The 24,350-nt window shown below is 37.2% G+C and overlaps 1 protein-coding gene across 13 annotated transcripts in view; it reads left to right on the top strand.

Moving 5' to 3' along the window:
* The window catches only part of PDE4D (phosphodiesterase 4D), a 1,391,688-nt gene that overhangs the window by 1,188,183 nt on the left and 179,155 nt on the right, over positions 1 to 24,350 (top strand). For 11 of the 13 annotated variants that reach the window (XM_086700391.1, XM_086700383.1, XM_086700378.1 and 8 more), the window contains 3 exons: positions 5,866 to 5,902; positions 13,720 to 13,793; positions 18,473 to 18,522. In XM_086700391.1, coding sequence (XP_086556517.1) covers positions 5,866 to 5,902; positions 13,720 to 13,793; positions 18,473 to 18,522 — 161 coding nt within the window. Of the gene's footprint in view, positions 1 to 4,768; positions 5,759 to 5,865; positions 5,903 to 8,632; positions 9,134 to 13,719; positions 13,794 to 18,472; positions 18,523 to 24,350 lie in introns of those variants that run through there. The other 2 variants (XM_086700438.1, XM_086700452.1) reach the window with 2 other exon arrangements.

Here is a 24,350-nt window from a genome sequence, read left to right on the forward strand (position 1 = left end):
ATTGAACAGCTTTAATTTTGCTCCTATATTAATTTACATTATTTTGGATTTTCAGTAAAATGTTAGACCTTCTTGCTCAAATACAAGTTTTGGTAGTTGTGACTTTTGGCCGAGGGACCAAACTTTTGTGGTAATGGATTATATGAATTCTACACGGCAGTAGCTTCAGGGAGGAAAATCACATTCAGGTCTGCCAGAGGTTGGCTTTGTTATATAGGAACATCATTCCCTGGGGTTCATAAATGTAGGTACTACTTATTATTTTATTTTACTTTTTTACTTAGAGTGTAGCCAGTTCTAAATTAAAAGGCTGAGCACTTTAGAGGACCAGTGTCATCAAGTGAATCTGATACAAATGAAGTACATTTTTTCATTTGTTGTTTGTCTCTTTGTTTTAGCAATACAATGCCTACTGAGGAGTTTATCAAAATCATAATGCCTTCTTCATAAGTAATTTTGGAGGGTTCCTTATATTCTTAAATGTGACATTTATAGTTTCTCAAAGCCAACATTATTTTTTTGGAAAAATAGATCACCTTTTAAAACTGGTATCTACGGGGCGCCTGGGTGACTCAGTCGGTTAAGCGTCTGACTTTGGCTCAGGTCACGATCTCACGGTCCCTGAGTTCGAGCCCCGCGTCGAGCTCTGGGCTGATGGCTTGGAGCTTGGACCCTGTTTCCGATTCTGTGTCTCCCTCTCTCTCTGCCCCTCCCCGTTCATGCTCTGTCTCTCTCTGTCTCAAAAATAAATAAACGTTAAAAAATAAAAATAAAAATGGTATCTATGGAAAAATAGAATTTAGTTTCTCAAAATGTACTTGGTAGCCAAATTTTCCATCGTACATTTATTGTCTGAAACCATAGTTTTGTGATTTTAATTAAAATGGTTACAAGATAAAATATTCAACATCTCCATGAATTTTTTTCTCAATGAACCCAATTCTTCATGTAATATTTTAACACTTAGCTTTATCTTATGAGTGCTTTACCAGAAATAAGCACATTTTCTTTAGTGAAGTTGTTTTTTTTTATGTTTATTTATTTTTGAGAGAGAGAGACTGAGAGAGAGAGAGAGAGAGAGAGAGCATCAGTGGAGGAGGTGCAGAGAGAGAAGGAGACAGAGCATCCAAAGTGGGCTCTGTGCTGACAGCAGAGAGCCTGATGTGGGGCTGGAACCCACCCATGATCTATGAGATCATGACCTGAGCCAAAGTCAGACCCTTAACAAACTGAGCTACCCAGGTACCCCTTTACTAAGTTGTTTTTAAAGAAATGAAAAACTAAAATGAATTTGAGTATTTGTATAATTATTTAAAATCATTTTAATTTTAAAATAGAATTGCATTTATATTTTAATACATTTGGATTGGTGTCTACTTGAAAAATTTAGAGATTACTAAAAATAGACAAGAAATATTAAAAATGTTTTAAAAGTATAAAGGCATGTACAATTTTTCATGATTCAATATATTTAATGTTAAAAGCAAGATATAAAATGAAATATACAACATGACTCTAATTGTGTAAGAAATCCTGTATTCCATAAAAATCATATATAGGGGCGCCTGGGTGGCGCAGTCGGTTAAGCGTCCGACTTCAGCCAGGTCACGATCTCGCGGTCCATGAGTTCGAGCCCCGCGTCGGGCTCTGGGCTGATGGCTCAGAGCCTGGAGCCTGTTTCCGATTCTGTGTCTCCCTCTCTCTCTGCCCCTCCCCCGTTCATGCTCTGTCTCTCTCTGTCCCAAAAATAAATAAACGTTGAAAAAAAAAAATTAAAAAAATCATATATAAAATACATGTGCTTACATAATCCAGAAGGAAAATGTCATTGCCAGTTATTGTTGAGTAGTGCTGAAAGTTTTTTCTGTATTTTCCAAGTTTCCTACAGTTTATACATGATTTACATTCACATTGTATGTATCAGTTTTTTAAAAGCTGAGGTAGATGGTGTTTTTTTTTAAGTTTTTATTTATTAATTTTGAGAGAGAAAGAGTGAGCAGGGGAGGGGCAGAGAGAGAGGGAGAGAGAATTCCCAAGCAGGCTCCACACCGTGAGCACAGAGCCTGATGCGAGGCTGGAGTAGATTGTGTTGTCTGTTTGTTTGTTTGTGTATTGTGTATGTCTGTACTTGTGTGAACATGGGAGCAGCATGGTGAGTAGATGTGTTCGTCCTGTGGCTCATTCTTGGGTGTTGTCAGATACCCTAGGTGCCCAGAAACATGTTTATGTACATATTAGAAACGGGAGCGTACTTGTTTCTCTCTAATTCCAAAACAAGTGGATTAAGGGTGAATTGAAGACGGATGATAGTTTTGAGCCAAAGGGAAAAAAGACACCAGGATTTCAAAAGACCAGTTATCTGTATGTTGATCAATCCACTAGTCCTCCTGACAAACCCCAGAGGAGAATTTCTTTCTAGTTTTATAGCAACAGAGAGTGAAGCACAGAAGATACAGAAGTTGGCCCCAGATTAGATTTAGAAAGTAAGCCTCAGCCCATGGCTTGCATTAGAGCGTTATTTCATATAACCATTTGTGCTAAAGTTTGCAGTGTATAGCAAACAGATGCAACAGGTACTTTGTAGCCATTAATGCTTTTGGTATCATAGGATTAGGGATCTTTGCTTAATAAAGTAACACTTTCTTCCCATTAACTTCTTCTGCCTTTCCTTCTGATTTAGTAATAATAAAGTATGGAAAGGTTGCTGCCCTAGTGTGCATCAGCATGATTTTGAAATGAGCTAGTTTACAAAATTATATTCTCAGGTGCTGCTGTTGGTTGAATTCATTTTGTTAGATGACACACATTTTTTCCCCATATTTAAGTACTTGAATAGTTTCTGGATCCCATTGAAGTCTCTGTGAAAGGGTTTGCTTTTGGGTTTCACTTCTTCAGGTTTTTTGCTAATGTTTGTGGCTTCTTACTACAGAAATGATGAGGGTAGAAAATAAAGTCGGAAGTGATACAGAAGCAGGGGAAGGATGGCCAAAGGCACAGGGAGTAGTTCTTAACTCTTACTGTCATTCCTCTTTGAAAAAACAGAAAATTCGACAGTGCGCATTGAGCCTTGTATCTCCCGGCTCGTGGGACCCAGTCATGTCTCTCTGGAAGAGGGCACAGCCAGCCCTCCCTGCCTAGAGTAGGTGACTCTGTTTCAGCCCATAGTAGCCCCAGCAGGAGACTGAGCACTTCTTTCCACATCATGAGACCAGAGGTGCATGGCATGGAATGCTGTGACTATTAACTAGGCCCCAATCTCATCGCCCACATACATACATACATACATACATACATACATACATACATATTTACATACAAAATCGAAAATGGAGCTTTATTTCTGATCCCACCACCCATTCCCTGTCACTCTCTTCCCACCTGTCCCTATAAATATACCAATCCCCCAAAAAAGCTATTTTTTCTTCCCCGAAAGCATTCCCATTCCTTTTTTATTAAAGTTTGTTGTTATGTTTGATTTTATATAAATGAGAGAGCACTGTTACATAATCTTCTTCAGAAGAATCATATCACCAGGAGGTACAATTTCAAGTCTCCAGACAATACTCATTGCAAATTTGAAGCAAACTTCTCGTCAAATGATAGGGGACCCTACAGTCTCTTCCCATTTTAGGGAGTCCCCATGATCTTGTCGTGTGTTATTATAATTCCTTCTAGCTACATTTTAATTAGCTAAGTTTCTTTGTTTAAAAAAGTTCCTTGTTTGCAATGCTATTCAAATGCAACATTTCAGAATCATTTTCTATCATAGGCTTTTGTGCGTGTGTACAATTACAGGTGATTAAAATTCACAAATACGTTAAGCCAAATTGCCAATACTAACAAAATCAATCTTCTTTGGATCATACTTACCAGTTCTGTCTTTTATTATAATATGCACATTATACGATACAACTAAAATATATGTTTATATAGTATTTATTTTCCTCCATTCACAAAACAACATACATTTTACCTGCACCATTGTACTTGTGACAGTAGGTCCAATAAAACATTTCAATACTGAGGTGAGGGCTTAGACAAAGACTTAAAAATTATATATTTGTTATATATTCAAAGATGATTTAAGCATTACATCATTTTGAAAAAAACCGGGATTTGGGATTTGTTCTCTCTGTCCCTCTTCCACTCTCTCTCTCTCAAACTGAATAAACTTAAAAAAAAGAAAAAGAAAGAATAGAAATATTTTTACTGTTACTGAACTGAGACAATCTTGAGATATTTGAGAAAAACAATTTCTGAGCAATTTAAAAGAATGAAGTCTCTCCATCACTAAAATTATAACTGTCTTTCTTTCTGCTTTGACAGGGAAGGGAAGCAAGACTGATAAATCATCGTAAATATTGTATTTTCTAAATATATTTTTTACAAAGCTTGGGAATGAAATACAACCAAAGAAAGAATTCGTGTTTTAATAAACATTCACACCCTTTCTAGTTTAGAGTCATCCAATGTAATTCATGTAAAAAACTAGATGACTTATTTCCAGGGCTCAATTTCAGATTGGTGGTATGCGTTGGTCAGGATAACTTAGTTCTTAGAAAATAAAGCTTATAGTCAGGCAATTATAAAAAATAAAATAGAAGACCGTCTCTTGGGAAAATATCTAGATTTCATTTTGACTTTAATTTTGACCATCTGATTAATATACAAAAAAAAAAAAAAAAAAAAAAAAAAAACCAAAAAACAGGTGTCCTCCTCCTCCCCAAATGTAATCCCGGAGCGAAGGGTTGTCAAATAGCACGTTTCCTTTAAAGTGTGTACCGACCTTTCCCTGCTTTTTATTTTCCCACACTTTGAATTCCAAGATCCCTGTAATTTGATGATGTCTGTAACAACTGGTCTAATCATTGGTAATGATCCGTGTACTGACGTCATCCATATGCAGCTTGTGCTGAAGCATATTTCATGGGTGTTGTTTTAGGTCATTCAGTCCGTTTCAGAATCGTTCATGACCGAGTGAACAGTTCAGTTGCAGTGTTCTCAGTCAAAGTCATGTCCAGGAAGCTTTCTGTGTCGAGTAATTACATTCACCTTTGATGAAAGAGCTTCAGCCAGCGAGATCAAGAAATACCGGAGATTGTAGAAGTGCCTCTCACGAGTTACTCACGCTAAGAGATACCACGAAAGAACTCTAGGCCCCGGTTCCTCACTTTTCCTCTGAGTAGAATGTTGCACAACTTTCCTTGCCTTTCCCGGTTTCTCCCAGTCACGTCATGCTGACACCTTGCTCCCGCATCCCAGGCTCGGTGTAGCCGAGGTTGCTGCAGCAACAGCACACACGGGGTAACATTCCCCCGTAGCTACAGCAGCGGGACGTGAGTCAGTCGAAAAGTTTCGCCGAGTTTTTATTAGTGTATGATGCAGTCCATTTCATCTACAGTTGCCAGCCTGTCCAAAAGTCACACACCATGATGCGGAAGACTCGATGCTCATCACCTTCAAAGTGTTAGCTGGTCCAGAGGCCTCTCACTGAAGCCACTGCAGTTGCCAGCCCCTTCCACAGCACCCTTACTAATACCTACCATAAGAAGCCACGAGTAAACCTCCGGCCCCGCTGCCGGAACTCATCTTCTGCTATTGTATGTCCTGTGTACTTAATAAGTAACAGTGACCTTGCTTGATGATCAAGAAGCCCTTTTTCACCAAGGCACCTGGACAATGTTTAACATCCCAGAAGACTTTTTTTCAACCCACTGGCTGGGAAGACCATGTGCTGAAGAATAAGGATGGAATTACTGTAATTCTCAATGGGAAATTATGAACGTGGAGCTTACATTTAATATCGGTTAAAGGTGGTGATAGAGTTATCATAATTTCTAACCCAGGATTTGGTTTGTTTTTCAGACATGGAGATGACTTGATCGTGACTCCATTTGCTCAGGTAAGCCCCGTTTCGTGAACGGGCAGGTTTGCCACAGATTTGAGAATTTAATTTGGGGGATTAGTTCTGGTTCTTAATGTCACTGTAAATCAAATGCAAGTATAAATAAAAATTCTGTGGTTCGTTTAAGTAATTCAAAGGCAATGTTAGAGGATGTGACCTTAACCATATTGGACTGTTTCCTATAAACCCATAGACCCGAAGAATGTCTTTGCTTCAGATTACAAATTACCTAAGTGACATACTTAAATGAGACCATATTTCCTTAGCTGATATAAACACTTGAAGCAGAAATCTATACCATGGATTAAGTTACATTTAGTATATTTAGGTACATGATCAGTGCTTGAAATTTAATATTTCAGTTCAACCTAATGCTTTATTTACTCCCTTTTTTATGTGTCATTTGTACAGATTTAAATTTATCTTTATTTGCTCCCTTTAGGCTTACAAATCATGAAAATAACCATATGACATAAATACTGGAAGATGATAAAATGATCTAAAGCATTTGGAATGTATATTAAATGGTTGAAAAGCAGATATTCTTTGTATAGGTCAGTGCTTTGCTACCCTAGCTGTACATTAGAATCACCTAGAAGCTGTTATCCCAGGCCCTAGGTCATATCCCTAATCAACTGGATCCAAAAATCTGTGGATTGGATCCAAGTACCTGTATTTTTTAAAGGCCCGGTATTTTTCCAGGAAAAGTTGAGAGTCACTGATATAGATAGACTCGGGAAAGAATAGAGTATTATTGATTTAACCAGGGCATGAAACAGGCTTAAAAACAACACTGACTGCTAAAAAGAAATACTGAGTATGAGAATACAAGTGATCCAGATAGATTATAAAAATCATGATAAAGGCTAATCATAATTATAACTAAAACTAGTTCTAGTGCCTTGGGCAACTCATTTAACTTCTCTAAGGCTTCTTTTTTCAACCAGCAAAGGTGAAGGACTTGTGTGATAAAGGTAGACCCCATTTCAAACCCCCTCTCTTCCTCTTGCTCAGTGAATGGCCTTGGGTAAATCAAGGAACTTTCCCCAGCCTGGGTTACTCCTCTGCTAAATGACAGTTCCAATAGAACCCACTTCGTGAGGTTTTTAAGATATTAAAATAAACTTGTGAAATGCTCTGCACAATTTCTAGAAAACAAAATGAATTTTAAGTGTTATCAGTAAGAGCTCTTTCATGTCTAAAATGTTATAATAATTTAAAAAAAACATAACACAGGGTGTAGATAATAGAATTATGCATAATTCTTCTACTTTTTCAAATTTCATGAAATTTTATAATTGCTATAACTTAGACCAAAAATTTAGTTAATCCATAAATAACACACCATATAATAGTGATTTTTTTCATTACTGCCAGCAATGAAAAGTAGAATATTACCACCATATCTTTTAGAAGAGTAATGACTTTTTTGCTTAAGGTTTTTCCAGATATCATAAATTCTTTCTAGTACCCATATTTCTGTGTTCGAAAAACATTTACACTCTTCATTGTTTTAATCATATTTTGTGATAACAAGATCATATAAATTTAGGGATTTTTAACTGATTACTATTGAATACCCATAATTTTATTTCTAAGAGTGAGAGCTGGGTGAGAAATTAAAATCAGGTAAAATAATATAAGTAACCATCACCAAACATAGAAATAATCATTCCAACTATGGTTTACTCAGGTAATTAACTATTATTGCTTCTGACTAAAGTCTCTGGATATTGTTTTAAGAAAAATATATCTAAATATATGGTAAAAAATGAGAAAAAATATGTATATGATACTTCAAGTAGTATTTATTAAATAACAAATACTTTTATTTAAAAAATAAATTTTTCTCCAATAAATAGATTAATAAATTTGATTTGGTCCTTACCATCGATGGTCTTAAATTCCCAAGAAATCTATATAATTATACATATTCTATGCTATTCCTATGATCTACAAAAAAACCAACAGAATTTTAGTACACTGAGAAATATATACATGTAAAAAATCATTTATTCTATGTTAGCAAACTTTTTAAATAAATATATATACTTAATACTTTTGAAATTAGGATATAAACCAACTCTGCATAGTATATAGGCATATCTGATGCCTGAAAATAATCCTGGAATGTATTTAGAAGAGTTTGCATATGATTAGCTCAATGTTTCATAACACCTTATGGAAGGTGGTTGGTCATTGGCCCAGAGGCTGCAGATTTGTTTTGTTTTGTTTTGTTTTGTTTTGTTTTGTTTTGTTTTTTAAATGCTTCGTATTTTCACAAATGGCCTTTTACTCAAGTACATGATCTGGAAAGCTATACTAGAATTAAAAGAAAAAAAAAAAAAAAAGCCTGTTAAGTACTGAACAGTTTCACCACTGATGGGGCATCTTTGGGAAAGCAGATAAAAAGGCCCAGTAAGCAACAGTTTGTCTATGACCTTCTCTTAAGCCCTGTTGGATACCTCCTAGAATATTTTGTTGACCTAACCAGTAATACCTTAAATTTTTAGTATGAGATATAATACCATTGAATGCTAAATATTATAGATAATGCTTAAAATGAAAGATATTTAGTCACTTGAAGTGATGTCTGCATTATTTGGCTTAATATGTCATAGTTGTTTTTGCAAATGGACAGGAGACTTGATTTTAGACAAGTCACCCAAGGCAGTGTTCAAACAGACCAAGAATTATCCCCTTCCTCCAGTATGCTTTGGAGTTTAGAATTTCACACTAAATTATTCTGGCTAAAAAGACATTCTCCTTTCAAAATAGAACTTCTTTTGCCATAAAAATTTTAAAAAGAAATATAAGCAAAAGAAAAAAATGGAAATTTCCCATAATTCCAAACCCCCAAATAACTAGTATTGGCATTTTACTTTACATCTCCCTAGGTTTATTTTTTTTTTAGTGTATTTTCCTTTCCATAATCCTTAATAACCAGCCTCACACTGTCTAAAGAGGTCAAAGGTCTCCAGAACCCACCTCATCTGCCTCTACTTGAGAACTCATTGCTTTCTGCCTGAGTCTCCAAAACGTGTTTTATTCCCCAGTCATGGATTTCTGTAAAGCTAAGAGAACAAAATCTTGTTATAAGACAATTTAGAAAGACATCCAATTTGATGGACATGGCTGAAACCTAACCCATTTGGACAGATTTAATCTTCAGAAGGGGTCCTACAACACTGCTTCAGACTGTGTTCCCATGTCCACAACACTGTCCGGGTAAGAAATTCTTGCTGGTGTTTAACCTAAACTCTTTGCCACTTCCAATTTCTTATATTTCCCCTATAACCTCAAAATCTTTTTGGTCCTCAAAAAAGTGACATCTTTATAGATGTGTCTTATTTCCATCTTGAAATATTCTCCTATGTTTTTGTTGAAATCTTTTGGTGTGGGGATTTTCTTAGGCACAAAGGCTAGGTATTGAGAGGAATCCCAATGCCATGCCACATCATGCCTCTCTACAACTGGCCTTTTCCTCCTAAAAGTATAGGAACAGTTTGGCCAGAGTTCTTTCCATAGACTAAGGAATACCAGTGAGACACAACACTGATGAAATTTAGCAAACTCTGATTTTTAGTTAGCTACGTCTGGCCACACCTGTCCAGATATGTGATATGACTACCTTGTAAAACTGTAAGCCAACTAGAATTCTCATCTAGGTGAAATTCTCATCTTGTTAAAAGAAGTGTAATATTTGACTAAGGAAAAGCCAGAAAATACCCACTATTATCTGGGATCCCTGGAGAAACCCCCATGTTAAAAAACTAAGGAGATATACAGAGTAGGAACAGACGAGTCATTTTACCTTTACTGTAAGCAAAATATAGCACCTAGGATAATTTTGTAAAAATGTACCAGTCGCTAACTCTATAGAACATTACTGTTCCATTGGCAATAGAACATTGCCAATGTATTACATTTTTAAGGCCCCTGAGTATCCCTGACCCATTTCACCCAGTAGCAGCCACCTTGTGGCTCATCTCAATCTCCAGCTTGATGAGTCCACCAGGCGCCCCTACTGGCTTGTAAAAGAAGTTGGTCATCACATTTCAGTTGCTTCTGCTAGTTTTTCCCTGATATTTTATTAAAAGAAATTACAGCTAGCATCTTCTAGGAATCAAAGTACTTTTGAGATTTAATTATATGAAACCATCAATATTCAACCTCTGTTGACCTACAAAAAGAGCAATTTCATATGGTTTAACTAAAACATAACTTGGAAAGTTTTCTATCAAAATGACCTTTCTATCTTATAAATAATTATACTTTGACTCCATTTTTATTGTTACTGTTTTTGTTTTTGTTTTTGTTTTTTTCTGAAAGTAAAACCAAGGCAAGGAATTCTTTCTTGTTCTCCCTTTCCTCAAGGCCACTGGCAACTCTTGGTCTGTGTTTTAGCACCATCTATTGGTATAAAGTGTATTTGGACTGAAAAGTAATCCTCAAAATTCTTTGTTACCTTTTAAGCAGGGATTTTTAAGGAGAATGTTGTTGCCACATCTTTTTTTGTCTGTTTGTTTGAAGCAACCTCCTTTTGACATCTTTTTAAGAAATCATTGACAGAAATATACATTTCTTTTAGTCTATTATGTTCAGTTGTTTGTTGTTTAACTTTTAAATGAAACCCATAGTTTCCTGCTATTTTCAGTGAATCTTATTGGTTAATAAATGTTTAAAAGTATTTAAGAAAATCTAAGATTCATGTGTATAAATAATATTTAATCCTTCTCCTGGGCCAATACATCATCCACCTCTGCAAAAGTTTTCCATAGTGCTGTCACGATTTCTTTCCTAAAGTGTATATATGTCTCATCACTGAAAATGTATTTTTGACCTTGACTGATTACACTGTTGCTTGGAGGGGCAGAAGAGAAAGAAATGGCCTTCATTTTCTAACCATTGAGCTGTGTAAGGGAAAAACCTCAAGGTACTTTTTGGTTAGCACACCTTAAGGAGTGGAGAAAAGTGTAGGAGTTGCAAAGCCCTGACTATAATTCTCAAAAGGTTGAATTCAAGGGGAGTGAGAGTTTCCCTGAAACAAAAGCAAAGAATAACTAGATCCTTACTGAGGGGCTTGAGTCAAACTGTTTCCAGTTCTCCCACACAGCCTAGAGTTCCAGATGCTTCACTCTGTGGCCTGTAAGACAAGTGAGAGCTGAAACACTAACTCCGTGCATTCGTGATGTAGGCACCCAGGATCAATCAGCTAAATCCAGGGCAACGCCCCTGTAGCATATGTCTGGAACTTTTATTTATACTTCTGCCAGTATCATATGTGTGCTGTAGTGCAGGAGATAATAATTAATCCTTATTAGAAATTTTATAAAGTATTATTTGCCCTGCCACAGAAACAGTGATCTAATATCAGCTCACAAAAGGCACGATGTATTTGCAAAGTTATTTACTGCAGCAGTGTTTGTAAAAGCAAACGTGAGGAGACAACCTACAAGTCAATTTGGAGAGGGGATAGGTGGCATGCCTGGACGAGGGGCTGGAAAGGAAATTTATTTTTACACTTTTTATTTTGAAGTAATTCATGCATATAAGGGAATATATCTAGTTATTATCTAAAATATAAAGGACACTAAAATCAGCAGCTAAAGAAGTAGAACAGTACCAATATGTTTAACACCCCCTGAGCATATGTTGTCAATTTCATCTACCTGCCTGCTCTCACAAATAACAATAATTTTGGTTTTTGTCTTTATTAATGAGGGAGATATATAGTTTACATTCTACCCTTTGTTCTGTTTAAACTCTGTCCTGTGTGAAGATAGATTATGCAAAAACTACATGAAATTTAAATTAATATCTGAAACAAAATTATCTGATTTAATAACCTTTACTATAACAGAGTCAAAAATTGTTTCACAGAAAAACAATTATAGTCTATCTTTCATGAACTAATGTTTTCTTTCAAATGAGTGTAGAATTTGAATTAGCTGCAGCACTATTTCTGTTTATCCAGGTGTCAAATGCAGTGCACTCACTATAATTTATTAGATAAAGGTCTCAGAATTCTGAGGTTAAAATTCTGTCTAGAAAAAAGGAGTATTTAGGGAGTGCAGTAATCTCATTTAAAATATTTTATTAGTATATTTGATATTCAATCCTTAAAGTCTAAATTAGGCCTGTATGATTTAATGACAGTGGATCATTTATCAGATTATTTCTATTTCTGCATCATTCAAGACTTCATGCCTAATGAAAGACAGCATGCTCTGATGTCAGCACTTGGTTATTTGAATACTCCGTCATAGGCAGCGTGACCTTTCAGTGCTGTGAGTTGTTTACATGTGATAATGAGCCAGGTTTTTCCAGTGACTGAGTTAATCATGGTTGGCACCTCAGGAAGCACCGTTAACCCCTTCAGGGGATAATGCTGTAGGTCACTGTCCTGGGGTGTAAACAGCACCCCAGTGACCAACAAGAATCAATGCCCGTTTCAGAAATTTCTGAGACATTTTTGTCTTAGAAAAACATTTAGACTGGCTTTAGTCTAAGTCAGAGCTGGATGAAAACATTTTGGAAGTAGTTCTGGAGCAGTGGGAACAACGATGGATTTGTGTTCCCCACCCCCCTTTGTTACCAATGATAGGCACTAAGTAAACTCCCCATGCACATGCCAGATCATTAAACAAATGGAATGCTGCCATCATGGGCTAATATTCTTTGAGTGCTTTCTGTTTGCCGGGCACTGTCCTTGGCACCTAACCTGTCATTTCATATCATCTTCACAACAGTCCTCAAAGACAGCTATCACTATCCTGGGTTACAGAAAAGGAAACTGAGGTAGACAGAGATTATGTAACTTGTCTAAATTCACTGAATACGTAACAGAGCCAGGCAGTCTGGGTCGTTACGTAGTACCTAACAGGACAATTGAAATCTATGTTTTAGATAAACTCAACATTCTGATTGTCACCCACATTACTTATAATCTCACCTGATGTAGGCTCTACCTTGAGGGAAACTCACCCATTCTAGTGCAAAGGGAGGCAGGTAAAGCTCTTGCAAATGTTCTCTCCTGGCCTCACTTCCAGTTCTTTTGCCACCTTCTAGTTACACTAGATTAAAAAGAGAAGGACCTTCAGAGGTAGATGGGACATGTTGGTCCCGCCTTGTGTATATGGGTGTGTTGTGTCTATGTATTCATTTCTTCAACAAAATTCTTTAGTACTTTCTCTAGGCCCAGTTTTGAGCACATAGGGTGGTCCCATTTTATGTGAAAATGCATCCTTAAGAATCTTAAAATTGATGATTCAGATAACCTTAACAAAGAAAAGAATTTTTCTTTGCTAGGTAGCCATGTGGCAAAAGTGAAAAAAAAATTTTAAATTCACCTACATTTCTGACTTTGAAAGTCTGACATTCTTAGTGAATAAAGAGAATTTGGGAACATATATTTAAAATTTTACCCCTAAAGTGAGAGTTTCTTATTATTTTGTATTATACTATTTTAAATTTGCATAATTCATAACAATACTGTGTGTATATTGCCTAAGATATTGTTTTGGTGGCTGAGGAATCCAGGAATACTGTGTCAGCTTCTGCTACGTCACCATATTCATTGACAATGAGGAGAAATACCTGGGAAATCTTTGCAGTCTGACCACTCCAGATTTCAAATAGATACATGTAAACTTCACTAAGGGCTAAAAGATTCTTTAGTGGTATGTGAAACTAGGTTGCAAGCAGTATCAGGTTTTCACTTAACAAACTACTTTTAACATCACCAAACCATTTTAAATTGCACTAAAGATGGCTCTGTTCCAAGGAGCTTAAAGAGTCCCTTTTTGTTGTAGGTCTTGGCCAGCCTGCGAACTGTACGAAACAACTTTGCTGCATTAACTAATTTGCAAGATCGAGCACCTAGCAAGTAAGTTATCCTTTCCCCACCCCGTCATGCTAAACTTTTAGACAGTGTTTTCTGAGTCTGGTTGAACTCAAGTCAATGTATTTGATTTCTCTCAGTTGTTGCCATGTTGTCTAACCATTTACACTAAGGCCTAAGTTGTCCCGTCACTTTTCTATAATACTTGCAGTGATGGTTCTAATATCAGAAATGAAGCCGTATGAGAAATAAATATGGTGCCTGCATCTGTCAGAAATCACCTGGCATAATCAGTCCTCTGCCCAGTTATTCACACTCAGAGTAACTCTATCGTTTTGGCTTTACTTCATAAATTAACCGTGGACATATAATCTCATCAAGCCTTAAAGTCAATCCAAAGTCATCCTCCTAATTCTAAGACACCAGTTTAACTTGGAGAAGCATTGTATCATATCAAAGATCTTTGATTCTCCTGCTGTTACTGAATCTCAGATAAGGAGCCTCATGGAGCAATTAATAAAATTGTTTTTTTTGTTGTTGTTGTTGTTTTTTTTTTTTTGTGATAACAGAGGAAGCATTTGAAAGACAGAAAGCTGAGATGGGAAATAATTATAATTTGAATCATCTAATAAAGGTGAAAAATCTAAAAAGAGAAAATAATTTTTCACGATTAAGTGGAAAACTAATTACTCAAATGCTCCTTATTTTGGCATTCTATCATTAATAATAAACAACAAGTCATTAAAATGTAAACTCCAGAGGCTCTGGGTGGCTCAGTCAGTTAAACATCCTACTTCAGCTCAGGTTACGATCTCAAGGTTCACTAGTTTGAGCTCCACGTCGGGCTCTGTGCTGACACCTCAGAGCCTGGAGCCTGCTTCAGATTCTGTATCTCCCTCTTTCTCTGCCCCTCCCCTGCTAGTGCTCTCTGTCTCTCTCTCTATAAAATAAACAAACATTAAAAAATTAATAATAAAATAAAATATCAAGTCCAAATAATTTACCAGAAGAAAAAAACATTTCTTTAAATAAATATTAAGATAACAGTGGATAGAAATTTATTTAAAATTATAACTTATCTAAGTCTATAAAAGTATATGGAAAAATCTGAATAATAATTTTAATTGTTTTAAATGTTTTTTTAATTTTTTTTTTTTTTTTTAATTTTTAAGAAGAGAGAGAGACAGAGTGCAAGCAGGGGAGGGGCAGAGAGAGAGAGAGACAGAGACACAGAATCTGAGGCAGGCTCCAGGGTCTAAACTATCAGCACAGAGCCTAATGCAGGACTCAAACTCGTGAACTCTGAGATCATGACCTGAGCCAGAGTCAGATGCTTAACTGACTGAGCCACCCTGATGCCCCAAAAGATCTGAATAATTTTAAATAATAATCCCATAATAATGTAACTGACACATTCACATTTTCCATGTGAATTTAAAAAAGCTCTGGCCACTATGTATGCATTTTCTATGATAACAAAGGTTTTTTAAAAACCAATATAAATGCTACAACGCAAGTAATCATTCAAATGGAACCCGGAAGCTTCAGTCAATTGTCCTGTTTTCCAGGTAATGATTTCGCAGTCCTGTCTCCTCACTCTGAACATTTCTCACCTTCTTCTCCACCCCCACCTCATCCGTTGGGCTAATTGCAATTCATTCTTTAGGTCACAGCTTAAATATAATTTACTTGGGGTCATCGTCCCTGGCTAGCACCCAACATAACACATGTACACACAGGTCCCAGACTTGATGGTACGTCCTTCCGTGTCTGTGTAACTGCATACTGCACGTAACTCCTCTGTTAGCACATATCCCTCTGTGCTCCGGGTACCTATTTACTTGTCTGAGCGCCCCCTGAAGAATGTCAGCCTGCAGCCATCGGGGGGTGTATGTGGTTGACGTGTGTTCCTGGTGCCTCACACAAGAGCCAGCACAGAGCAGTCACTCTGCATGTGCTTGTTGGCTAGAAGAGCAAAGTGATACTGTAGCATGTGAAATCTGAGGGTTTACTTGCAGTATTTGTTTACCATTACCAAACGTGTCTTCTGTGCTCCATGGCCATATAATATCCCAGTGATCTCAACAGCCCCGTGGGTATTTTGGCATTTGGTAACTCCTAGGTAACGTCACCTCCTCTTTGGAAAGTCTCAGCTTCACAGGAGGCATGAAATTACGGGTGTCACTCCCAAACATTTTAGTCCCAAATATTAAGGCATGTCTTTGAATAGGCAAACTACAAACTTTATAATGCCTTTTATACTTCCTTCAGACATGGTCACTTGGGTACCAACATCTAAACCTGTGTCAGGCAAACAGTTTACCAGACAGGTGTGAAGGCAGCAGACTGGCTTTCTGTCTCTAAAGAGACGACCTAAGACCCATCCCTTGAAAGATAAAGTTTTCAACTGATTTGCAAGGATGAAACAGATTAAAGTGGAAAAGAGCAGCTAGAGGAGGATAGAAACTCATAGTTTATGCCTAAACCTGACCTATTGTATGTCCAGTGACATCTAACCAAACAATATTAGCCGGTAGTCTTGAAGTAAAGGCCTTTGTAGTCTCTCTCTTGGCTAATGCAGATTTGTACCTCCTTTACTGATTCAAATTAAATCAACCTCTTCATGTATCAGAATAGCAGAAATTAGTCTACACAGCTAAGCTCTGCTGCAGATAGCGATAGTGAAATGGTATAACTCTGGCTTGTCACATGATGACCATGAGGAAATCAGAATTTTCCCTGCTGGACACTTACAATGCCACTAAAACATTTCCAAGCTTACCCTTGGATTTCATGGAAGGCATGTGAGGCCTTGCACAATCCACCCTTTTTGTTTGCTATAGGAAAGAAGTCCATGAGGAATGCATGTGAAGCCTGGCCCCTGTGGGTACTCAAATGTGCATTGCTGATTTTACTAGTCTATCACTGGTTTCTATCATGTTGCTCTTTCTTGCTCCTGAGATTTTTAATTCCACAGTGAGTTCTGACCCATTCTTCATTAAATGATTTACCACTGTAACCATGGATCAAGTGATTAATATTGTCTGCTTGTCATTATTTGTTGAAATATCAATTCCCCAAGTCCCCAAATTGTAGGATTGTTATTAAGAGAAGATAATAAATAAAAAGGCAATAACTTGGTTTTCTAAAACTGTAGATGAGCTTAGGACTATTCATTTGATACCTTTTTTCAGATAAAACACTTTCTAGATTTTCACAGAGCAAGGACTAAAAAAGGAGTAATTAAGATTAAATTATTTGAATAATATACTCTCAGCAAGAAGATCAGCTCTATTTCAGAGTAACAATTTAAAGCATCGCCCTTTCTGTTTTATGAAACATTAATCAAGTTTTACATTTTCTCATTTCATTTACTAATAAAAACCAGAATAACTTGGCAGTTGATTGTGGTGCATTTCCAGCCAAACACAAAACTTCAATCCTAAAGTGACATCAATAAACTTAAAAGCAGTAAGTCAGAGCCAGACACTGCCTGGAACCAAGGCAGTGAGAATTTAGAAAGCACTAGATTGCATCTCCCAATTAAGAGATGTGTCATCTCAGGAAAGCAGATTTGAACACAGCTCTCCAAGAGTCTGTCATTTGCACAGACGCATGGCTGTTTGTCCTCTTTCCACAAAAGCATCTTAAAAAGAAGGCAGTATGGCAGAGCGCTGGCTCTAGAATCCCACTGCGTTAGTTGAAAACTCAGCGCTCTTATTCTGAACAAGTGACTCGACTTCCCAAAGCTTTGTTTTCCTCTTTTGTAAAACGAAAACAATGAGATAACCTGCTTTATGGTTTCTTTTGAGGATCAAAGTAGATTATTCATCGAAAGTGCTCATTTAGCTCAGAGTCTGACACACAGTAAGTGTTTTGTTAAGTGTTAGTTAAGTGTTAAAGATCACTATGCAATATTTTAAAAGCTTCCAATTGTCAGTAAGTTATAGTCCATAAGTGATATTCTTTTCAACATAATTTATTAAGCACTGATTGAATAGTGGATACGTTGTGGCTGGACTCTGTAGAGATACATGTTAGTTTTAGAGCAGGGTTTTTCAGTTCAAGGGGAATATAATCACCTTGTGAAACTTTGCAAGCATCTGAAAAATCAGAGAATACAAGATAGAACCTATTTAAGTACCTTTGGTTTATAGTGTTTCTGCAGTCTCTATAGCATCTATTTGGACAAAACATTGATATACCTCTCTGATAAATGTATCAGAGATGTTTCTCAATATAAGGAAAGGAAAAGGAAAGTGTTTAAATAGCTTCTCTAATTGTAACACAGTCTCCAAGGAGTCATTCACTTCTGAGAATTTATGCCAAAACAAAAGTTTCTCATCACTGTATTAGGGAAACCACTTGTCGCTTGACTGTTCTTCAAATTCACAAAGTTTGTGTTTGCTCTGTAAGCCCTGGTTTAATTGAATGCAGTCAATTAATAAGAACTTCCTCCTCTATCATGTTCCTGTGACATTTACTTCAGCCTTATTTTCCCCAAAGTCTATCACTGTGATATTTAACTCTTTGCTTTTTTGACATGTGTGATATTAACTATAGACTAGGAACTAAACTGGCTAGTCTGAGAGAAATCTTCATTTGCATGTCCTGCCTTAAAAATAATCCTTTGAATTAAAATGGCATATTGGAGATGACTCCGAGAGTCCTGAGATTAACATGCACCACATATTTACTGCTTTGTACTTTTCTCTCTTTGTCAGAAGATCACCCATGTGCAACCAACCATCCATCAACAAAGCCACCATAACAGGTAAGAAAGATCTAGAGGCTTACTCTTCTTCTGTCTAGAAAAAAAAAAAAAATCATATCTTCCAAGGTTCAGCATAACACTTAACACCAATTTTATATTGCAATTCTATAATTTTAAAGAAATTGTTCCCTTTTTCTCTCTATTATCATTTCTATCCTTGAGTCCACAAGTTCTCCATTTAAGCTATTATTTGGGAAATCTTTACTGATGTGCCGTCTTTAAAGACCATTTAAATCTGTGCTGATACATTGCTCTTGGCATTTGTATTATGAGAGATAGTGTCACCTTCCAAATGTTGACCATATCGTTTCCAGGCTTATGCCATCAGCATGATATTATTGTGTGGTAGTTTGTTTTAATGAAAGGGAAAGCATAAATAAAAGGGACCTTACTGGTTAATTGATATCCCAGTTGTGTGCAGGAAGGAACACCATTCCAGTAGTCCTGATTTTGGCTCAAAGTGAGAATAAATTTACTTTGGGAGGGGAGAGAAGTAATTATACAACACAGGAAAGTTCAATGAGATCAAAAGAACAGATGTTTGGGGAAAAGAAGGAAAAGAAGGATGAGGGACATAAAGGGCAAAAAAAAAAAAAAAATCATCCCAATTCCTGTTAATCTATTTTAGACATGGGGCTTGACCTCAACTGAACCAAAAACAGAACAAATGATCTCATTTTGCTGAACCTGAAACCAAATTGAACTCATTTAATCATTTCTTGAAACCCCAATTGATTCATTAAAATAATTGCCTGGAAAAGAAAACCTATGTTTTCTAAAATTATTACCAGAAGAAAATTAACATATTCTCCAAACTAGACCATTACTTCATTTGATTCAAGTGCCTTCCTTGGACTCCAACTCAGAATATTTTGAGAGCTCCTTATTAAGCTATTAGTGAGTACACTTTGCTTGAAAGTTAACTTCCCCATTCAGGTCAGCACTTTTAATCTGGTCTCCTTTGCGGTCACATCAGAGTTGATTCTGGAACAGTTGGTAATGTTGTTCTTTTTGGAATGTCTTTTGAATGGGATTTGTATTTCAACGAATATTAAATGTTTGGTTCTTTTTCCTATGTTTATCTTTCAAGATCTTGTTGGTGATGATTTTCAAGTGTCATTTCATAGTGTATGCCTTGTCCATCACATTTCTTCCTGTCATTGTTCAAGATATAGACTGAAATTCCTGTATATTAAAATAAGTTCTTTGATTAACAACTTTTTTTTTCCCAGAAAGCTGAGTTCAATGTCAATGGGTCTCAACTGAGATAGGGGTGTAGAACTGGATGGCCCTGTCTCTGTACACTTGCCCATTATGTTGAGGGACAAGCAGGCCAACCTTTGTGAGCCTGCAGCTGGGGCTTCTAGTGAGAGAGGCCACATGGAAGCTCATTCCCAGCCCTGCTTCAGGCTCTAGATCTGACCCCTATGCAGAGGGGTCACCTCCCCCCTCCCCTACTATTTTTGCCACAAGCAGGACTCTGACATTGTAGTTTGAACAGAACGCAGTGCTATTTTGGTTCCTGCACGCTTGTGTAGCTTGAGGTCACATATGAGCCAGCCTCACAGGAGCATCCTCTCCAGAGAGCAGCTGCAGGTATCGGTGGAGATTGTTGTGTCCATCAGGAGCTGGTGGGTGGTCAGTGGTCCAGGCAGCTGTCCAACCACCCTGGCAGATGCTGGGAAGTGACTAAAGGGAGAGTAATTGCACTCAAAAGGGCACAGACTTTTCTTAAACAAATGTGAGAGACCCTATAGAAGCCCCCACAAATGTTCACATAGTGTTGAGGCCCAGGAGTTATACCAGAGGGAACTTTGAGCCATTGAAATCTGAGAATTAAGGTTAATATGGCCTCATTTGTACCCACAAGCTCCTGACCTGAGGCCTAGGGACAGTGGGGCTACAGAAATATCTTATCTAGGAAGGGAAACTAATTAACTGTCATTAACTGCTTAGTGCAGCCGTGTTCATCACAGAGCACAATGGGAAATTAACTAGAGAATGGCAGTCTTTTTTCCTTGTCCCAGCCTAGCCAACCAAGGTGGAAAAGTGGAATGGAGGCTGTGGGAATGAGGGCAATGGCAGGAAAAGATTTCTGTCTCTGAGCCCATTCTGAAAAAGTAGGCTCTTAAAAACATAAACTTGGATAGAAGTAAGAGTTGAGGTACACAGAAAAGTGCATCTCCTTCCTCAGCCGCTGACTGTTCAGGACCTATACATCCAGGTTCACGCCTCCTATTGTTAGAACCCAGCTATTCCTGTGTCATGGTCCTGGGAATGGCAGAAAAGAGTGTTAAAAAGGGTCAGTGGGGCACCCTTTGAGATGAACTTGACCTTCTTAGATATTTTGGTTAGGATCTGGAGGAACAGTGCACCATATGGCAGAGTCCAGGAGTGGTCCAAAAGGCTGCTGTGGTGCACAGCTCCAGGGGCCCCTGGAGGGCAACCACTGAGAACATCAAGGATGGGCACCACCCCTGGAATTGTGTAGCATGGGTGTTCTGCCTGTCTAGAATTCAAATCATGCTCTACCATGCTAGCTGTGTGGCCCTGGGCAGGCCACATACCCTTCTCTGCCTTGGTTTCCCCACTTATAAATTGGTTGTCATATTTCATACAGTTATTGCTAAGTAAGGGGCATTCGCATATGGATGCTCTCAGCATCCTGCTTCACAGAGCAGGCATGCAAGACATTTCCTCTTTTGCTTTGCACTTGTTTTTATTCTCTGTAGGTAGAACAAGGGATGATGGAATGAGTAGGGCAGAGAGATGAAAGGAGGAAAAAATGAGGGAAAGAAGCTTGTAGGGTCATAAGAGAGAAAATATGGAGCTCCCCAAAATGGTCAAAATGGACCCACTTCCTTGGTGCCTGTCAAAAGTGGGTCTTCCTATTGCTCCCAGTGCTGTGTCCCTCCTTTTCCTCACTGCCACACACATTGGTGGCCCTGTGATGTGGGCAATAAAGTGTGGTGCAGAATCATTTTCAAAATCTAAAATAATGATCTCTCTACAACTTTTCTGTAAATCAACTATTTGATTTCTGTAAAAGAACAGTTAAGAACTTTGTCTACGTGCGTCACACTATGTTTTCTAAAGCTTTGTCCCACAGAACTTACAATACCCTTTTCTCCTTTGAGATTATTCCATTTGACATGTGTTTTAAAGCCAGGGAAGTTTGATTTTATATCATTAGGGTTAAAGCGGGTAAATCACTTGGCAGTTTCTATTTCCATAGCTACTGTACATTTCCAAATGTACATTTATAAACGAGTCTCATTACTAAAGAGCTATTTTGTTCTTTAGTGTGATATAACAAACACATGGCATGTGGGGTTTGGAGCTGGAGTACAAACCCTGGGTCTCTCATTTGCTGTATTCCCTCATTTGAAGAATGTAGATATGAGTAGCTAACTCTCAGTGCTGTTGCAGAAATTTGGGGAGATAATTTAGACAAAGACCAGAAGTCAGCAGGTTATGAGTAACTCCCCAAGTGTTTCTTCCTATAATCCTAATCCATGTCTGGCATCTATTGTTGTTGTTGTTCTTAAAGCTAATTTGAAAGCTTGTAAGGTAGAGGAGGAAAACACTGATGATGTGTCAGCTTTTCTGGAACATTTCATCAATGATTGTTTTCAAACAGTAATCACAGGACATTTTAGGAATCCTTGTATTACTTAGAGCAAGGCTCACCTACTTAAGGTCCTTAAGGGGCAGTGAGTAATAAAACTAGAGTGTGTTGAAACATGAGGGGGCAGCAAAGCATCAGAGATGGCCAAGCCATCGCTGTATTGTGCTGTTCTGTATAGGTTTTGGAGTTTAGCTATGCCTCTTTAGACACAATTAGTCCTTTCGAGCATTTCATTTACAAATGATGTTAACTCAGGAAAAGCTACCTCATACAATCTTGTCATGTCTTCACAGTATCACTTTTCACTAAATTTCTAATTGCCACATTTTCAATCCCTTTAATCATTTTCAAATTAAGGATTTTCATGCAAGAATGCAACTCAGAGAAAATTTAAACTTCTCTATTGTAAAGTTGAGAAAACTGAGGCCTAGTGAGAGTAAATGGTACTCAGACATGGATCCAGGAATATATATCTCTGAGTCCAGGGGCCTTCTTACACCCCTGTAAAACCATTCATCATATTAGGGTAGCTTTCAGACCCACTTTAGAAGTGTATGCGTTGAGAAAGTATAAGAAGTATTAAAAGATACTAATTTATGAGCAATAGATACAGAACTGTATTTCTTGTGCATAAACTTGAAAGTTAGAAAAAAAGTCATGTCCTATCTCCTCCCTGGATAAGTCTTTATATTTAGAGCTGTTTCGATTCTATTCACTGAATATAACCTCTAGGCTCTCAGATAAATCGAACTTGGAGGTTTAAGGCAAATGTCTTTTGGCTCAAGATTTTAAAAAATACAAGTTTTTCTCTATAAGTGATAAAGTGAATATAATTGCTTACACTTTACCTATAGAGGGAGTCATGTGATACAGTGACTAGCATAAAACAAAATTGATTTTAGTCCACAAAAAAATTGGTGTAAGTCTCCACTCCACATATTTTACCCTGAATATTCACAACCCCTTAAAAACCAAGTGTTTTCTAAATAGAATTTAGTCAGTTCGGTAAGTAGACTATAAAAAGTAAATTATCCATATAGTACTAATTAGTTGAAACCCAGTGAGAATAAACTTAACCTTGCATGTTTATTGTTCTTCTAAAGCACAAAGTCATTCCTAAAATCCAATGAGGGGACAAAAAGAATACCAAAGATACTTAACTGGAACAATTATTGTGTTATTATCTGGACTAATCATTTAACATTTTGAGCTTATTAAAGAAAAGACACCAAGAAAGTATTTTATGGTGACAATAGTGATGCTAGGTACTTAGCTAAGTCATTATAAGTCTGTGTGTGTGTGTGTGTGTGTGTGTGTGAGAGAGAGAGAGAGAGAGAATAACAAATAGTGTATGTAACATAAAAAGAAATATGTGCAATAATAATTGAAAGCAAGATATGCATAAAGAAGACAAATGGGTCTAGGTGAGAGAGGTCAAAGAGACATTGGATGCAAATGCATGTTAAGGTGGTGTGCGTGCAGGAGGAGACCAATCCATTGCACACAAGTCCACTCTACTAGTAGCAGGCACCACTTCACCATGTACGTCCCCTATTTTCCCTTTTCCTTTAATAAGAGCACATTATAGCAAGACTCTGATAATTGCAGGAAATGGAAGCTCAGTTAGCTTTGTTAGGAATGTGATTGAAAAATGCTGAGTACATGTGGTTTAATAACTTGAAGGAAACATGGATAAAGATTGTGTATGGGACTATTTGTACATTGGCTTTAAAAAAAAATGTTTATTTTTGAGAGTGAGCAAGTGAGGGAGGGGCAGAGAGAGAGGGAGACAGAGAATCCCAAACAGGCTCTGCACTGTCAGTGCATAGCCTGATGTGGGGCTCAAACTCACCAACTGTGAGATCATGACTAGAGCCAAAATCAAGAGTCAGACGCCTAACTGACTGAGCCACCTAGGTTCCCCTGTACATTGACTTTTTTGCAAGTTTTTTTCTTATTTTACTTTGACACTTAACACATCTACTGACTATCGAGTGTTTTAAAGTTTTTAAGCCAAAAGAGGTTACTTTTATAAAAATTCCTTCATGAAAAAGACCTCTCCAGAAAAAGCAATGAATTGAAAGATTTCCTTAAATACTTGAAGTATGACTATATGATTATTAAACTTATAATCTTTTAGAGGTATAAAAGTCTGTTTCTTTTTTATAAGCTAACCTGTTTTGCCTTTCTATACTTCTAT

This window comes from Puma concolor, chromosome A1 (assembly GCF_028749965.1).
Source record: "Puma concolor isolate L17-30 chromosome A1, mPumCon1.1.hap2, whole genome shotgun sequence".
In the NCBI taxonomy this organism is placed as follows: Eukaryota; Metazoa; Chordata; class Mammalia; order Carnivora; family Felidae; genus Puma; species Puma concolor.